Here is a 14,624-nt window from a genome sequence, read left to right as displayed (position 1 = left end):
GGCAAGTTCCATTGGAAAAGGAGAGAGGCTATAGAAACATAGAAACATAGAAAATAGGTGCAGGAGCAGGCCATTCAGCCCTTCTAGCCTGCACCGCCATTCAATGAGTTCATGGCTGAACATGAAACTTCAGTACCCCCTTCCTGCTTTCTCGCCATAACCCTTGATCCCCCGAGTAGTAAGGACTTCATCTAACTCCCTTTTGAATATATTTAGTGAATTGGCCTCAACTACTTTCTGTGGTAGAGAATTCCACAGGTTCACCACTCTCTGGGTGAAGAAGTTTCTCCTCATCTCGGTCCTAAATGGCTTACCCCTTATCCTCAGACTGTGACCCCTGGTTCTGGACTTCCCCAACATTGGGAACATTCTTTCTGCATCTAACCTGTCTAAACCCGTCAGAATTTTAAACGTTTCTATGAGGTCCCCTCTCATTCTTCTGAACTCCAGTGAATACAAGCCCAATTGATCCAATCTTTCTTGATAGGTCAGTCCCGCCATCCCGGGAATCAGTCTGGTGAACCTTCGCTGCACTCCCTCAATAGCAAGAATGTCTTTCCTCAAGTTAGGAGACCAAAACTGTACACAATACTCCAGGTGTGGCCTCACCAAGGCCCTGTACAACTGTAGCAACACCTCCCTGCCCCTGTATTCAAATCCCCTCGCTATGAAGGCCAACATGCCATTTGCTTTCTTAACCGCCTGCTGTACCTGCATGCCAACCTTCAATGACTGATGTACCATGACACCCAGGTCTCGTTGCACCTTCCCTTTTCCTAATCTGTCACCATTCAGATAATAGTCTGTCTCTCTGTTTTTACCACCAAAGTGGATAACCTCACATTTATCCACATTATACTTCATAGGTGGAGAGAGATCACTTTGCAAACAACAAACTTTCTCTTGTGCTGTCAGTGTACAAGACAGGTGCTTCATCAGATATATGGTATTCATGTCTTGGTCGGACTTGGTGTTAATAGATTGAAAGTTGTCAAAGCAAAGGAAAATGTTTCACACGAAAGAGAAGCGTAGGCTTCTTCAGGGCAACTTTAGCAAGGAAGGATATGCAAGAGTTCCATTTGAACTTTGAGGCAATAGTGAGGTTCAGAATGTAAAGAGGTGAAGGACCTAGTATAGAACATAACCCAGGTGGTAGCTGTTGATTAGACTCAAGAGGCATGAAGAACATCTTTTAAGAATTCAAAGAAATAAGATTATCACTGTCCATTTGGGGTAATGAAGGAGATCCATATGTAATGATTTGGTCACTGTATTGACAGTTGTGATGGCATGTGTTCTGAAGGTTGATGAAGGTGAAATGGAATCATCAGCAAGGGTGAACATGCTCTGGTGATGAATGAAGAAAATTATTGATATGAAGAAAGCACAGAGTGAGATAGAGGAAAGAGCCTTGGGAACCTAGAAGTTAATCGAAAAAGTGTCAGAGGATAATTCATCAACTACAGCTGCACTGTACTTCCAAAAGCAATCATTGTGTGAAGTGCTTTGAGAGGTTTTAATATTAAATGCGCTGTGAAAGTGAAAGTATTTATTACTTACAGCACAGACCAAGTGATTTAAGTGGAAACTAAATGGCTATAAACATAACTTTGGGGGACTATATGATGGTAACTTATTTAGGACTGCGTGTTGTCAGACCCTTTAAAAGTTTTGGAGGTGTCTAGGGCAATGATGCATCATTCACCAAAGTAATCAATAGCAGAGTGCCATAGGTGCATACCATAGGCAACAAGATTATCAGTAAAATAGACCTGCAGAAAACCATACTGGTGCTCATGAAATAGGCTACAGCACTTTCAAAGTGATGGATAATTTGGGAGTTAAAAACAGCTTCCATAACTGAGAAAGTACCAAATAACAAGGATGAGGCTAAATGAGGCATGGGTTGCAGTGGAGAAAAACTTTAAAAAATGGAGGGTGCGCTGTTTTGGACAGAGGTCAATTTCTACCCCTATATATCATGGAATCATAGAAATTTACAGAACGGAAGGAGGCCATTCGGCCCATCGTGTCAGTGCCGGTAGACAGAGCTATCAAGCCTAATCCCACTTTCCAGCTCTTGGTCTGTAGCCTTGTAGATTATGGCACAAATGTATATCCAATATCTATACTTTTAAGGGAAATAAATAAAGCAGGATGACAGGAAAAAATTAATCAATAGAAAGAGTGCAATGATGTCCACATTCAGACTTGGCCAAAAGAGATGAAGTTAAATAAGTGCCAGTAGTTGAAATGCAATTTATTGAACTCTGCATAACCTTTGACCTGCTCCTGTAAAGTTTGATTGCTCCACAACCTCATGTATTACTACCACATAGGAATTTTTGCTTTAGAGGCCTTTTAGTAAATTTTGTGATTTTTTTGGGATGTGCGAGCTGGCTCCATGCCTGCTTATGATATTGCTAAGAGTCAGCATGTAGATGAAGAAGAGGCGAGGGCAGAGGATGGATCCTTGGATAACTCCACTGGTGATAGTTTAAGGATGGAAGAAACTGGACAGTGGAGTAGAGGCATTGAAGGTGTATGGTGTGATTGTCTATATTAAAGACTATGGGGAAGTTAAGGAAAGATGAGACTGAAAATGAGATTTACTGCATTCTTTCCAAGGACCACAAAACTGTCAACCCCTTTACTGCAATCATTCTTTTTTTCCTCCTATCGTCTTCATGTTTTTAAAATTCAATCTTGGCATCATCTAATTACTACATCCTGATTCACTTTGTCTTTATTTCACTATTTTAACTTTGGTAGTCTTCTATATTGTAAACCTCGGCCGTTCACATTGGTTTCAATATTTTAAAAAAATGCATAACTTAAAAAAAAAAATTCATTCTGAATTAATATTAGCAGTGCCTAATAGTTGTAGCTGAGAAACATCAACTTGCATTAATGTAGTACCTTTAATGTAACAAAACATCCCAAAATGCTTCACAGGAGTTGTTATCAAATAACATTTGTTATGTATGTAAACATTACCAATGTGTAAGACTTGCCACCAGGGGGCGCACCTGTGGGAGACCCAAGGGTCACCTGCACACCCTGGGCAAGCAGGTATAAAAGGCCGTGTACCATGCTGCCTCCTCACTCTGGAGTTACAATAAAGAGACCAAGTTCACAACAGTTTGAGCTTAAGATATACAGTCTTGTGGAGTTATTCTAGACGTAACAACATTTTACACCAAGCTCGGTCAAAGTGGTAGATTTTAAGGAGCGACTTAAAGGAGCAGAAAGAGGTGGAGAGGTTTAGGCCTACGCAACTGAAAGCATGGCCGCCAATGATAGTGATTAAAATCAGGGATGTGCAAGATCAGAATTGGAGGAGCGCAGAGATCTCGGACGATTGCAGCGCTGGAGGAGGTTACCGAGATAGGGAGGGGCTAAGCCATTGGAGGATTTCAAAACAAGGATGGAAAATTTAAAATTTAGGCGTGGCGAGACTGGGAGCCAGTGTAGGTCAGTGAGCACTGGTGTGATGGGAGAACTGGACTTGGTGCAGGTTAGGATATGGATGTTTTGGATGAGTTTAAGTTTATGGAGGGTGCAAGGTGGGAGTCCAACCAGGAAAGCATTGGAGTAGTTTAAGAATACATTACAAAACAATGATCAAAATCATGCAATGAACCTCTCAGATCAATATTATCACATTTCTTTACCAAAGTGTATTCTGATGCTTCCACAATAGTGAACAGATTTGACTACTACAAGTATTAGTGTATAAATAATATACTTTGCTTCAAGATACAATTGCCTTTGAATGCACTATTGTAGAAGATTAATTATTCGATTTGTACAGCCAGCAAAAAGCCATTAATGTTGTATCCCTTAAGAATTATACCATTGAATGTGGCTACATCAGTTAATTAAGATTTTTTTTTGTCAAAGATAAGAGAGTGTACTATAGACCCCCAAACAGTGAGAGGGAGATAGAAGAGAAAATATGTAAGCAAATTTCTGCGAAGTGCAAAAATTATAGGGCGGTAATAGTAGAGGATTTTAACTATCCTAATATTAACTGGGACAAAATTCGGGTGAAGGGTACAGAGGGTGCAGAATTCCTAAAATGCATTCAAGAGAACTTTATTTTTAGCCAGTATACAGCAAGCCAAACACGGGAGGGGGCAGTTCTGGATTTAGTTTTAGGGAATGAAGCTGGGCAGGTGGCAGGGGTATGTATCAGTGGGAGAGCATTTAGGTGTTAGTGACCATTATTCAGTTAGATTTAAGGTAGTTATGGAAAAGGACAATGATAGACCAAGAATAAAAGTTCTAAATTGGGGAAAAGCCAACTTTGCTAAGCTGAGAGGTGATTTGGCCATAGTGGACTGGAAAAAGCTACTTGAAGGTAAATCAGTGTCAGAGCAGTGGGAGGCATTCAAGGAGGAGATCCAGAGGGTTCAGGCCAATTATGTGCCCTTAAAGAAAAAGGGAAGGACTAACAAATCTAGAGCCCCCTGGATGTCGAGAGACATACAGGGTAGGATAAAGAAAAAAAGAAAGGCTTCTGACAGATACTGAGGACTAAATACTGCAGAATCTCAAGAGGGTTATAGGAAGTCCAGGGATTAAATTAAAAAGGATATTAGGAAAGCAAAGAGAGAGCATGAAAAGTTCTTGGCAAGTAAAATCAAGGAAAACCCAAAGATGTTTTATAAATATATTAAGAGCAAGAGGATAAAAGGTAGGGCCTATTGGAGACCATGAGGGCAATCTGTGTGTGGAGCAGGAAGATGTGGGTATGGTTCTTAATGAATACTTTGCATCTGTTTTCACAAAAGAGAGGGGCGATGCAGACACTACTATCGAGGAGGAGGAGTGTGAAATATTAGATGAAATAAACCTAGAGAGAGAGGAGGTATTAAGGGGTTTAGCAGCTTTGAAAGTGGATAAGTCCCCAGGCCCAGATGAAATGTATTCCAGGCTGTTAAGCGAAACAAAAGAGTCTTTGACCATCATTTTCCAATCCTCTCTGGCTTCAGGTGTAGTGCCAGAGGACTGGAGAACTGCCAATGTGGTACCTTTGTTTAAGAAGGGAGAAAGGGATAGACCGAAGAGATAAGCCAGTCAGCCTAACCTCAGTGGTGGAAAAATTATTGGAAAAAATCCTGAAAGACAGGATAAATCTTCACTTAGAAAGACATGGAGTAATCAAGGACAGTACGTACGAATTTGTTAAGGGAAGATTGTGCCTGACTAACTTGATTAAATTTTTCGAGGAGGTAACCAGGAGGGTCGATGAAGGCAAAGCGTATGATGTAGTGTACATGTCATTTAGCAAAGCTTTTGATAAGGTTCCACGTGGCAGACTGGTCACAAGTAAAAGCCCATGGGATCCAGGGCAAAGTTGGATCCAAAATTAGCTCAGAGGCAGGAAGCAAAGGGTAATGGTTGATGGGTGTTTTTGTGACTGGAAGGATGTTTCCAGTGGGGTTCCACAGGCTCATTACTAGGTCCCTTGCTTTTTGTGATATATATCAATGATCTAGACTTGAATATAGGGGGTATGATTAAGAAGCTTGCAGATGATAGTAAAATCGGCTGCGTGGTTGATAATGAAGAAAAAAGCTGTGGACTGCAGGAAGATATCAATCAACTGGTCAGATGGCCAGAACAGTGGCAAATGGAATTTAATCCAGAGAAGTGTGAGGTAATGCATTTGGGGAGGTCTAACAAGGCAAGGGAATACACATTAAATGGTGGGACTCTGAGACGTGCAGAGGAACAAAGGGATCTTGAAGTGCATGATCACAGAAAGTAGCAGGCCAGGTAGATAAGGTGGTTAAGAAGACAGACGGAATGCTTGCCTTTATTAGCCGAGGCATAGAATACGCGAACAGGGATATTATGCTTGAACTGGTTAGGCCACAGCTGGAGTACTACATGCAGTTCTGTTCACTGCATTACAGGAAGGATGTGATTGCACTGGAGAGGGTACAGAGTAGATTTACGAGGATGTTGCCGTGAGTGGAGAATCTTAATTATGAGGACCGATTGGATAGGCTGGATTTGTTTTCCTTGGAACAGAGGAGGCTGAGCGGAGACCTTATTGAGGTGTTTAAAATTATGAAGCGCCTAGATATAGTAGATAGAAAAGGCCTATTTCCCTTAGCAGTGGGGTCAACAACCAGGAGGCATAAATTTAAAGTAATTGATAGAAGGTTTAGAGGGGATTTGAGGAGAAATGTCTTTACGCAGATGGTTTTGGGGTTCTGGAACTCAATGCCTGAAAGAGTAGTAGAATCAGAAACCCTCACCACATTTAAAAAGTACTTGGCTGTGCACCTAAAGTGCAGGATTACAGACCGAGAGTTGGAAAGTGGGATTAGGCTGGATAGCCTCTTGTTGGCCGGCACGGTCACGATGAGCCAAAATGGCCTCCTACCATGCTGTAAACTTCTATAAGTCTATGATTCTAAGAGAAATCCATTGACTTTCTTCCTTGTTTTAATAAGGAAATGTTTATATTGCATTTCTGCATGTAAATATTACATAACGTATCCGATTATTTTAGATTTTCTTTCTTCAACAACCATTTAGTGCAGCAGAATGAATGCACAAGGCATGTTGTCCTTTTTGGAGTAGCATTTTACATGAATGCCGGGCCTCAATTTGAGTTGACTAAAGATGAACCTGTCAGAGCATATTACACTCCAAGTTGGTATTTTTATGGACCAGTTATACTGCAGTTATCCTGCAGCTTTTGTACTATGACGAGTGAGTGTAATCATTGATTCGATGTTGCATTGAAATCTGGCAAGACTACCTTGAGCAGGCAGCCTCACAGCACTTTGGATTTGCATTAACTGCATTATACTGTCAACTTTAGTGAATGTACTTTTACTATTTTTTTCATTTTAACTTTTTTTTTTAAGTATGATTTCACTGATCTGTACTTTACCTGACCATAGAGCAATACATTACTGCCTGACCATCGAGCAATGCACTACTGCATCACCATAGAGCAATGTCTCTGCCTGACTGTCGAACAATGCATTACTGCCTGAGTGCAGCGAAGGTAGATCATCAGCCATAATCTCATTGACTGGCAGAGCATGCTTAAAGGGCCAAATGGCCTGCTCCTGGTCCTATTTCTTATGGTCTTGTGCCTGACCAAAGGGATATAGACAGGCTAAGTGAGTTGGCAAAAACTTGGCAGATGCAGTATAGGGCCCAAGTTTCCGGCTTCTGTAAAAACGGCACACCTCCATGAGGTGTGGCGATTTTCTGGAATAAAAAGGGCGCCGAAAACTTACTTTGCGATTCTCCGGTCTCCTCAGGACGTCTTCGTGCTCTGTGTGGCGCAACACAAGGGGTCGGGGGCGGAGCCAGGCCCTGGCACTGAAAACAGTGCCGGGCCCTCCGCACATGTGCGCGCGCATGTACAGGAGCTCCTCGCCCCCGAGGCTGCGTGGGAGGGGCCCGAGTCACGCCGGCACTAGCCCTGGCCGAATGGGCTCTGAGCGAAGATTGGGACTTGGGCCTCCCTCCCGTTCAGCTCCCCTCCCCCCCCGCCCTCCCTCCCTCCCATTCAGCCTTCCCCTCTCCCTCTCCCCCCCACCCTCCTCCCGTTGTCGGTGGGGCCCGCCCGCCTAGCATCTCGCTGGGGGCGGGCCGCACCCGAAGTGTTGTCGTTGGCGGCCCGGCCTGTTCAGCCTCTCGCCCCCCCGACCCCTCCCATTCAGCCTCTCGCCCCCCCCCCTCCCTCTCATTCAGCCTTCAACCGCCCTCCAGTTCAGTCTTTTCCCCTTCCCTCTCCATATCGTCGTCAGGGCCGGCCCACCCGGCATCTCGCTGGGGGTGGGCTCCGCCCAAATTGTCGGCGCATTATCATCGTCATCTCTCCCTCTCTTCCCCCCCCCACCCCACATCTCTCATTCCCTATGCCTGATTTCTAAGTGTAGGCAAGGTTTTTCTGAGCATGCAAAAATCTACACTTACTTTAGGAGTAAGTTTTCGCTGGCTAAACTTGAAAAACAGGCGTAAATGGCTGGACACACCCCCTTATGATAAAAAAAATCTGTTCTAAATTGAAACTATTCTAACTCACTTGAACTGGAGCAAACTAAATGCCGATAATTGCAATTTCTAAGATGCTCCATTCTAAACTAGTTGCTCCAAAAAAATAGGAGCAACTCAGGCCGAAATTTGAGCCCATAATGTGGGAAAATGTGAGGTTATCCACTTTGGCAGAAAACATAGAAAAGCAAATTATAATTTAAATGGAGAAATATTGCAAAGTGCTGCAGTACAGAGGGACCTGGGGGTCCTTATGCGTGAAACACAAAAGGTTAGTATTAAGGTACAGCAAATAATCAGGAAAGCAAATGGAATGTTGGCCTTTATTGCAAGGGGGATAGAGTATAAAAGCAGCAAAGTCCTGCCACAACTGTACAGGGTATTGATGAGGCCACACCTGGAGTACTGCGTACAGTTTGGTCTCCATATTTAAAGGAAGGATATACTTACATTGGAGGCTGTTCAGAGAAGGTACACAAGGTTGATTCCGGAGATGAGGGGGTTGACTTATGAAGATAGGCTGAGTAGGTTGGACCTATACTCATTGGAGTTCAGAAGAATGAGAGGTGACCTTATCGAAACATACATGTTAATGAAGGGGCTCAACAAGATGGATGCAGAGTGGATATTTCCACTCATAGGGGAAACTAAAACTAGGGGACATAGTCTCAGAATAAGGGGCCGCCCATTTAAAACTGAAATGAGGAGGAATTTCTTCTCTGAAGCTTGTAAATCTTTGGAATTCTGCTCAGAGAGCTGTGGAGGCTGGGTCATTGAATATATTTAAGGCAGAGATAGACACATTTTTGAGCGATAAGGGAATAAAGGGTTATGGGGAGCGGGCAGGGAAGTGGAGCTGAGTCCCTGATCAGATCAGCCATGATCTTATTAAATGGTGGAGCAGGCTTAGGGGCCAAGTGGCCTACTCCTGCTCCTGTTTCTTATAAGAACATAAGAAATAGGAGCAGGAGTAGGCCATACAGCCCCTCGAGCCTGCTCCGCCATTCAATATGATCATGCTGATCCAATCATGGACTCGGGTCCCCCCTGCCCGCTCTCCATAACCCTTTATTTCTTTATCGTTTAAGAAACTGTCTATTTCTGTCTTAAATTTATTCAATGTCCCAGCTTCCACAGCTCTCTGAGGCAGCGAATTCCACAGATCCACAACCCTCCGAGAGAAGAAATTTCTCCTCATCTCAATTTTAAATGGGTGGCCCCTTATTCTAAGATTATGCCCTCTAGTTCTAGTCTCCCCTATCAGTGGAAACATCCTCTCTTGACAAGCCCTCTCATAATCTTATACATTTCGATAAGATCACCTCTCATTCTTCTGAATTTCAATGAGTAGGGGCCCAACCTACTCAACCTTTCCTCAGAAGTCAACCCCCTCATCTCCGGAATCAACCTAGTGAACTGCCTCCAAAGTAAGTATATCCTTTTGTAAATGTGGAAACCAAAACTGCACACAGTATTCCAGGTGTGGCCTCACCAATACCCTGTACACCTGTAGCAAGACTTCCCTGCTTTTATACTCCATCCCTTTTGTAATAAAAGGCCAAGATTCCATTGGCCTTCCTGTTAGATTTCTAAATCTCTGGCATTAAATTGACAGTGAGACTGATTCTTTTAAAACAATTCGGAACAGTTTATTAAAACACACACACATGCACATTTACCAGCAGTCGTCTACTAGTTGCAACAGATACAATGTTACAATAATGATTTATAAAAAGGTATACGTCACTTTCCTCTGGCTGGCTGTCTCGGCTGGTCTTTGAGCAGGAGGTTTTGCCGTGTGTCCAGCAGAGAAGGATGAGAGAGTGAAAAAGTCTTTGGCTGAGTTCTTATACTCCTTAAGTCCATTGTTCTTCAGAAAGCCCCAGGATTGGATCTTGGTTCCAGGGCAGTTCCTTATTGGCTCGCCTCACACATGTGGCTGTTGGACTGGCCCAGCCATATCTTGATTAGGTTAATTGCTTTCTAATTAACACAATACACAAACAGGTCATGCTGGACGCCTGTGAGTTTCCATTTTGTTTTAACACTGCAGCCTTTCTGTATAATCTACACTTTTACATTGATTCTGTGTATGTATAAATGTTATCATTAATAAACACTTGTATTCTTACATTCCTGATCACTTGCTGTACCTGCATACTAACCTTTTGTGTTTCATGCACAAGTACCTCCAGGTCCCACTGTATTGCAGCACTTTGCAGTCTTTCTCCATTTAAATAATAACTTGCCCTTTGATTTTTTTCTGCCAAAGTGCATGACCTCAGACTTTCCAACATTATACTCCATCTGCCAAATTTTTGCCCATTCTGTCTAAGACCTTTTGCAGATTTTTTTGTGTCCTCCTCACACATTGCTTTTCCTCCCATCTTTGTATCATTAGCAAACTTGGCTATGTTACACTCGGTCCCTTGTTCCAAGTTGTTAATATAGATTGTAAATAGTTGGGGTCCCAGCACTGATCCCTGCGGCACCCCACTTATGTTTATAGAGAAATGCATTACTGCCTGATCATAGATTAATGCTGTTCAACTCCAAGGTGCTGGGTCATACCACTCTCAAGCAATTACTAGTGTCAAATTATTGCCTCCAGTATAACAAGGCCACTTGTCTTTACATTTTCCACTCTTGCAATAAAACCTTTTCAGTCGATTCTAATTTGGGTCTGGCATTTCTAACTTGTGCAACATTTTTAAGCACCGTTGCTATGCTGAAAGTAAACATGAGAACTGCACAGTGGCTGTGTGCATTCTGCTACCGGGACAGCCATTGGAAGATTAAAAACCTGTGATTAATTAAGTTTTTACATTTAATATTTTACTGGAGGAAATTCCATACGCTAGGAATGGCTCAAATAATTTACAGTACTCCTGTAAATTCTTCACTACTAGCAGTTAGCTTTTTTATGTAAAAGTCTTGATTTTTAGAAAAGGATTTATGTTGCAAATTAGTTGACTCTGAATATAAGTGATGTTTACCTTGTTTATTTAATTAATATATCTTTTGTAAAATTGACTCATTCTAAATGTTAAACCTAATATATACATGTTTCTCTCAATAGCACCTAAAGCAGCTCCTGACATGGACCTTGACACTGAATTATGGGACATGAAGACAATAACAAGTGGCCTAAAAAACTATCTCAGGTACGGGATAATAGAGGAAAACAAGATCAAAACTAAACCGTTACTAACCTGATTTTGCATGTTTGTTTCACTCTGAAGCATCCTAGTTCTATTGAATATGAATAAGGTTTTTTTATAGAGTACCTTTTCACATCTTCATGACATCCCAAAAAACTCTGCTGTTATGTAAGCAAAGGTTGCCAGCCAATATATACAGAAAAGTCCACATACAGCAGTGAGATCAATAACCAGTTAATCTGCTTTTCTTTGGTGTTGGTTGAGGGAGAAATGTTGGCCAGGACACCAGGAGAACTCCCTGCTCCTCTTCATTTAGGGTGTTGTGATCTTTCACATCTACCTGAATCGGCAAACAGAACCTAAGTTTAACATATTATCTGAAAGACTGCACCTCCAATGATGAAGCACTATTAAGTACTATACTGCAATGTCAGCATAGAGTTTAGATATATAACTGAATCAAACCACCAAGGAAAAATTGTCTTGGGTTCACAATTCTTCCCAAGTAATGCCATGTTGTTAATTTTGTAAGTATCATATAGGGCTTTCAGAGGCAGAATACATAAACATTTCAGAGTTTTTTTCCTAGTATGAACTCATAATGACATGACACTTTTTAAACAGACTTGTGAGGAGTCAATGAACAGAGAATTTCCTCTAAGTATTCAAAATATTTTATAACTGCCCAATTTCCTGAGCTTTCCATTTCTCTCTCAATGCTCTCAAAACTCTTCAATTCATTTCTACACTAAACCAACTGTCTCAAGAACTATTCTGAACCCTGAACCAGAACAACAACTTGCATTTACATAGCGTCTTTAATGTAGCGAAATGTCCTAAGGCTTTTCACAGGAGTGATATCAAACAAAATTTGACACTGAGCCACATAACAAAATATGACCTTCCACCCTGCTCAAAACTGTTTTCTTTAATGCCTTTAGTTGATCAGTCATGATGCATTCCACAAAGGTTGTTTACGACTATGATTGATCAAATTCTGAGTGCTACTTCATGCTTCGAGGTTACCGTCTACGTACCTGAATGCAACTACTCATCAGTCAGAGTGATACTATTTACTAGACCATTTTTCTAATGATTCTCTTGATCCAGTGGTATGTTGTCAACCAGTTTCAGACTCTTAAACGTGGAAACATAGAAACATAGAAAATAAATGCAGGAGTAGGCCATTCGGCCATTCGAGCCAGCACCACCATTCAATAAGATCATGGCTGATCATTCACCTCGGTACCCCTTTCCTGCTTTCTCTCCATACCCCTTTGATCCCTTTAGCCATAAGGGCCATATCTAACTCCCTCTTGAATATATCCAATGAATTGGCATCAACAACTCTCTGCGGTAGAGAATTCCACAGGTTAACAACTCACTGAGTGAAGAAGTTTCTCCTCATCTCAGTCCTCAATGGCTTACCCCTTATACTTAGCCTATGTCCCCTGGTTCTGGACTTCCCCAACATCGGGAACATTCTTCCTACATCTAACCTGTTCAGTCCCGTCAGAATTTTATATGTTTCTATGAGATCCCCTCTCATCCTTCTAAACTCCAGTGAATACAGGCCCAGTCGATCCAGTCTCTCCTCATGTCAGTCCTGCCATTCCAGGAATCAGTCTGGTGAATCTTCGCTGCACTTCCTCAATAGCAAGAACATCCTTCTTCACATTAGGAGGCCAAAACTGAACACAATATTCCAGGTGAGGGCTCACTAAGGCCCTGTACAACTGCAGTAAGACCTCCCTGCTCCTATACTCAAATCCCCTAGCTATGAAGGCCAACATACCATTTGCCTTCTTTACCGCCTGCTGTACTTGTATGCCAACTTTCAATGACTGATGTACCATGACACCCAGGTCTCGTTGCACTTCCCTTTTTCCTAATCTGCTGCCATTCAGATAATATTCTGCCTTCGTGTTTTTGCACCAAAGTGGATAACCTCACATTTATCCACATTATACTGCATCTGCCATGCGTTTGTCCACTCACCTAACCTGTCCAATTCATCCTGCAGCCTCTTAGCGTCCTCCTCACAGCTCACACTGCCACCCAGCTTAGTGTCATCTGCAAACTTGGAGATATTACACTCAATTCCTTCATCTAAATCATTAATGCATATTGTAAATAGCTGGGGTCCCAGCACTGAGCCCTGCGGCACCCCACTAGTCACTGCCTGCCATTCTGAAAAGGACCTGTTTATCCCGACGCTCTGCTTCCAGTCTGCCAACCAGTTCTCTATCCACGTCAGTACACTACCTCCAATACCATATGCTTTAATTTTGCACACCAATCTCGTATGGGACCTTATCAAAAGCCTTTTGAAAGTCCAAATACACCACACCCACTGATTCTTTCTTGTCCACCCTACCAGTTACATCCTTAAAATATTCTAGAAGATTTGTCAAGCATGATTTCCCTTTCATAAATCCATGTTGACTTGGATCGATCCTGTCACTGCTTTCCAAATGCGCTGCTATTTCATCTTTAATAATTGATTCCAACATTTTCCCCACTACTGATGTCAGGCTAACCGGTCTATAATGACCTGTTTTTTTTCTCCCCCCTTTCTTAAAAAGTGCTGTTATGTTAGCTACCCTCCAGTCCATAGGAACCCATCCAGAGTCGATAGACTGTGGGAAAATGATCACCAATGCATCCACTATTTCTAGGGCTACTTCCTTAAGTACTCTGGGATGCAGACCTACAGGCACCGGGGATTTATCGGCCTTCAATCCCATCAATTTCCCTAACACAATTTCCCGCCTAATAAGGATTTCCTTCAGTTCTCCTTCTCACTAGACCCTTGGTCCCCTAGTATTTCTGGAAGGTTATTTGTGTCTTCTTTCGTGAAGACAGAACCGAAGTATTTGTTTAACTGGTCTGCCATTTTTTTGTTCCCCATTATAAATTCACCTGACTCTGACTGCAAGGGACCTACATTTGTCTCCCCTAATCTTTTTCTCTTCACATAAAAGCTTTTTCAGTCAGTTTTTATGTTCCCAGCAAGCTTCCTCTCATACTCTATTATCCCCCTCCCAATTAAACCCTTTGTCCTCCTCTGATGTATTATAAAATTCTCCCAGTCCTCAGGTTTGCTGCTTTTTCTGGCCTATTTATATGCCTCTTCCTTAGATTTAACACTATCCTTAATTTCCCTTGTTAGCCAAGGTTGAGCCACCTTCCCCATTTAATTTTTACTCCAGACAGGGATGTACAATTGTTGAATTTCATCCATGTGATCTTTAAATGTCTGCCATTGCCTATCAACCATCAACCCTTTAAGTATCACTCGCCAGTCTATTCCAGCCAATTCACGTCTCATACTGTCGAAGTTACCTTTCCTTAAGTTCAGGACCCTAGTTTCTGAATTAACTGTCACTCTCCATCTTAATAAAGAATTCTACCATATTATGGTAAAAG

The 14,624-nt window shown here is 42.1% G+C and overlaps 1 protein-coding gene across 2 annotated transcripts in view; it reads left to right on the top strand.

Annotated features, from left to right (window-relative positions):
* The window catches only part of LOC139275038 (rho GTPase-activating protein 42-like), a 608,898-nt gene that overhangs the window by 501,570 nt on the left and 92,704 nt on the right, over nt 1-14,624 (top strand). For both annotated transcript variants that reach the window (XM_070891940.1, XM_070891941.1), the window contains exon 15: nt 11,114-11,198. In XM_070891940.1, the coding sequence (XP_070748041.1) occupies nt 11,114-11,198 (85 nt within the window). The remainder of the gene's footprint in view (nt 1-11,113; nt 11,199-14,624) is intronic.

The sequence above is a fragment of the Pristiophorus japonicus genome, chromosome 10 (genome assembly GCF_044704955.1).
Source record: "Pristiophorus japonicus isolate sPriJap1 chromosome 10, sPriJap1.hap1, whole genome shotgun sequence".
NCBI classification, from domain to species: Eukaryota; Metazoa; Chordata; class Chondrichthyes; family Pristiophoridae; genus Pristiophorus; species Pristiophorus japonicus.
This window is presented reverse-complemented; position numbering and strand designations above follow the sequence as displayed.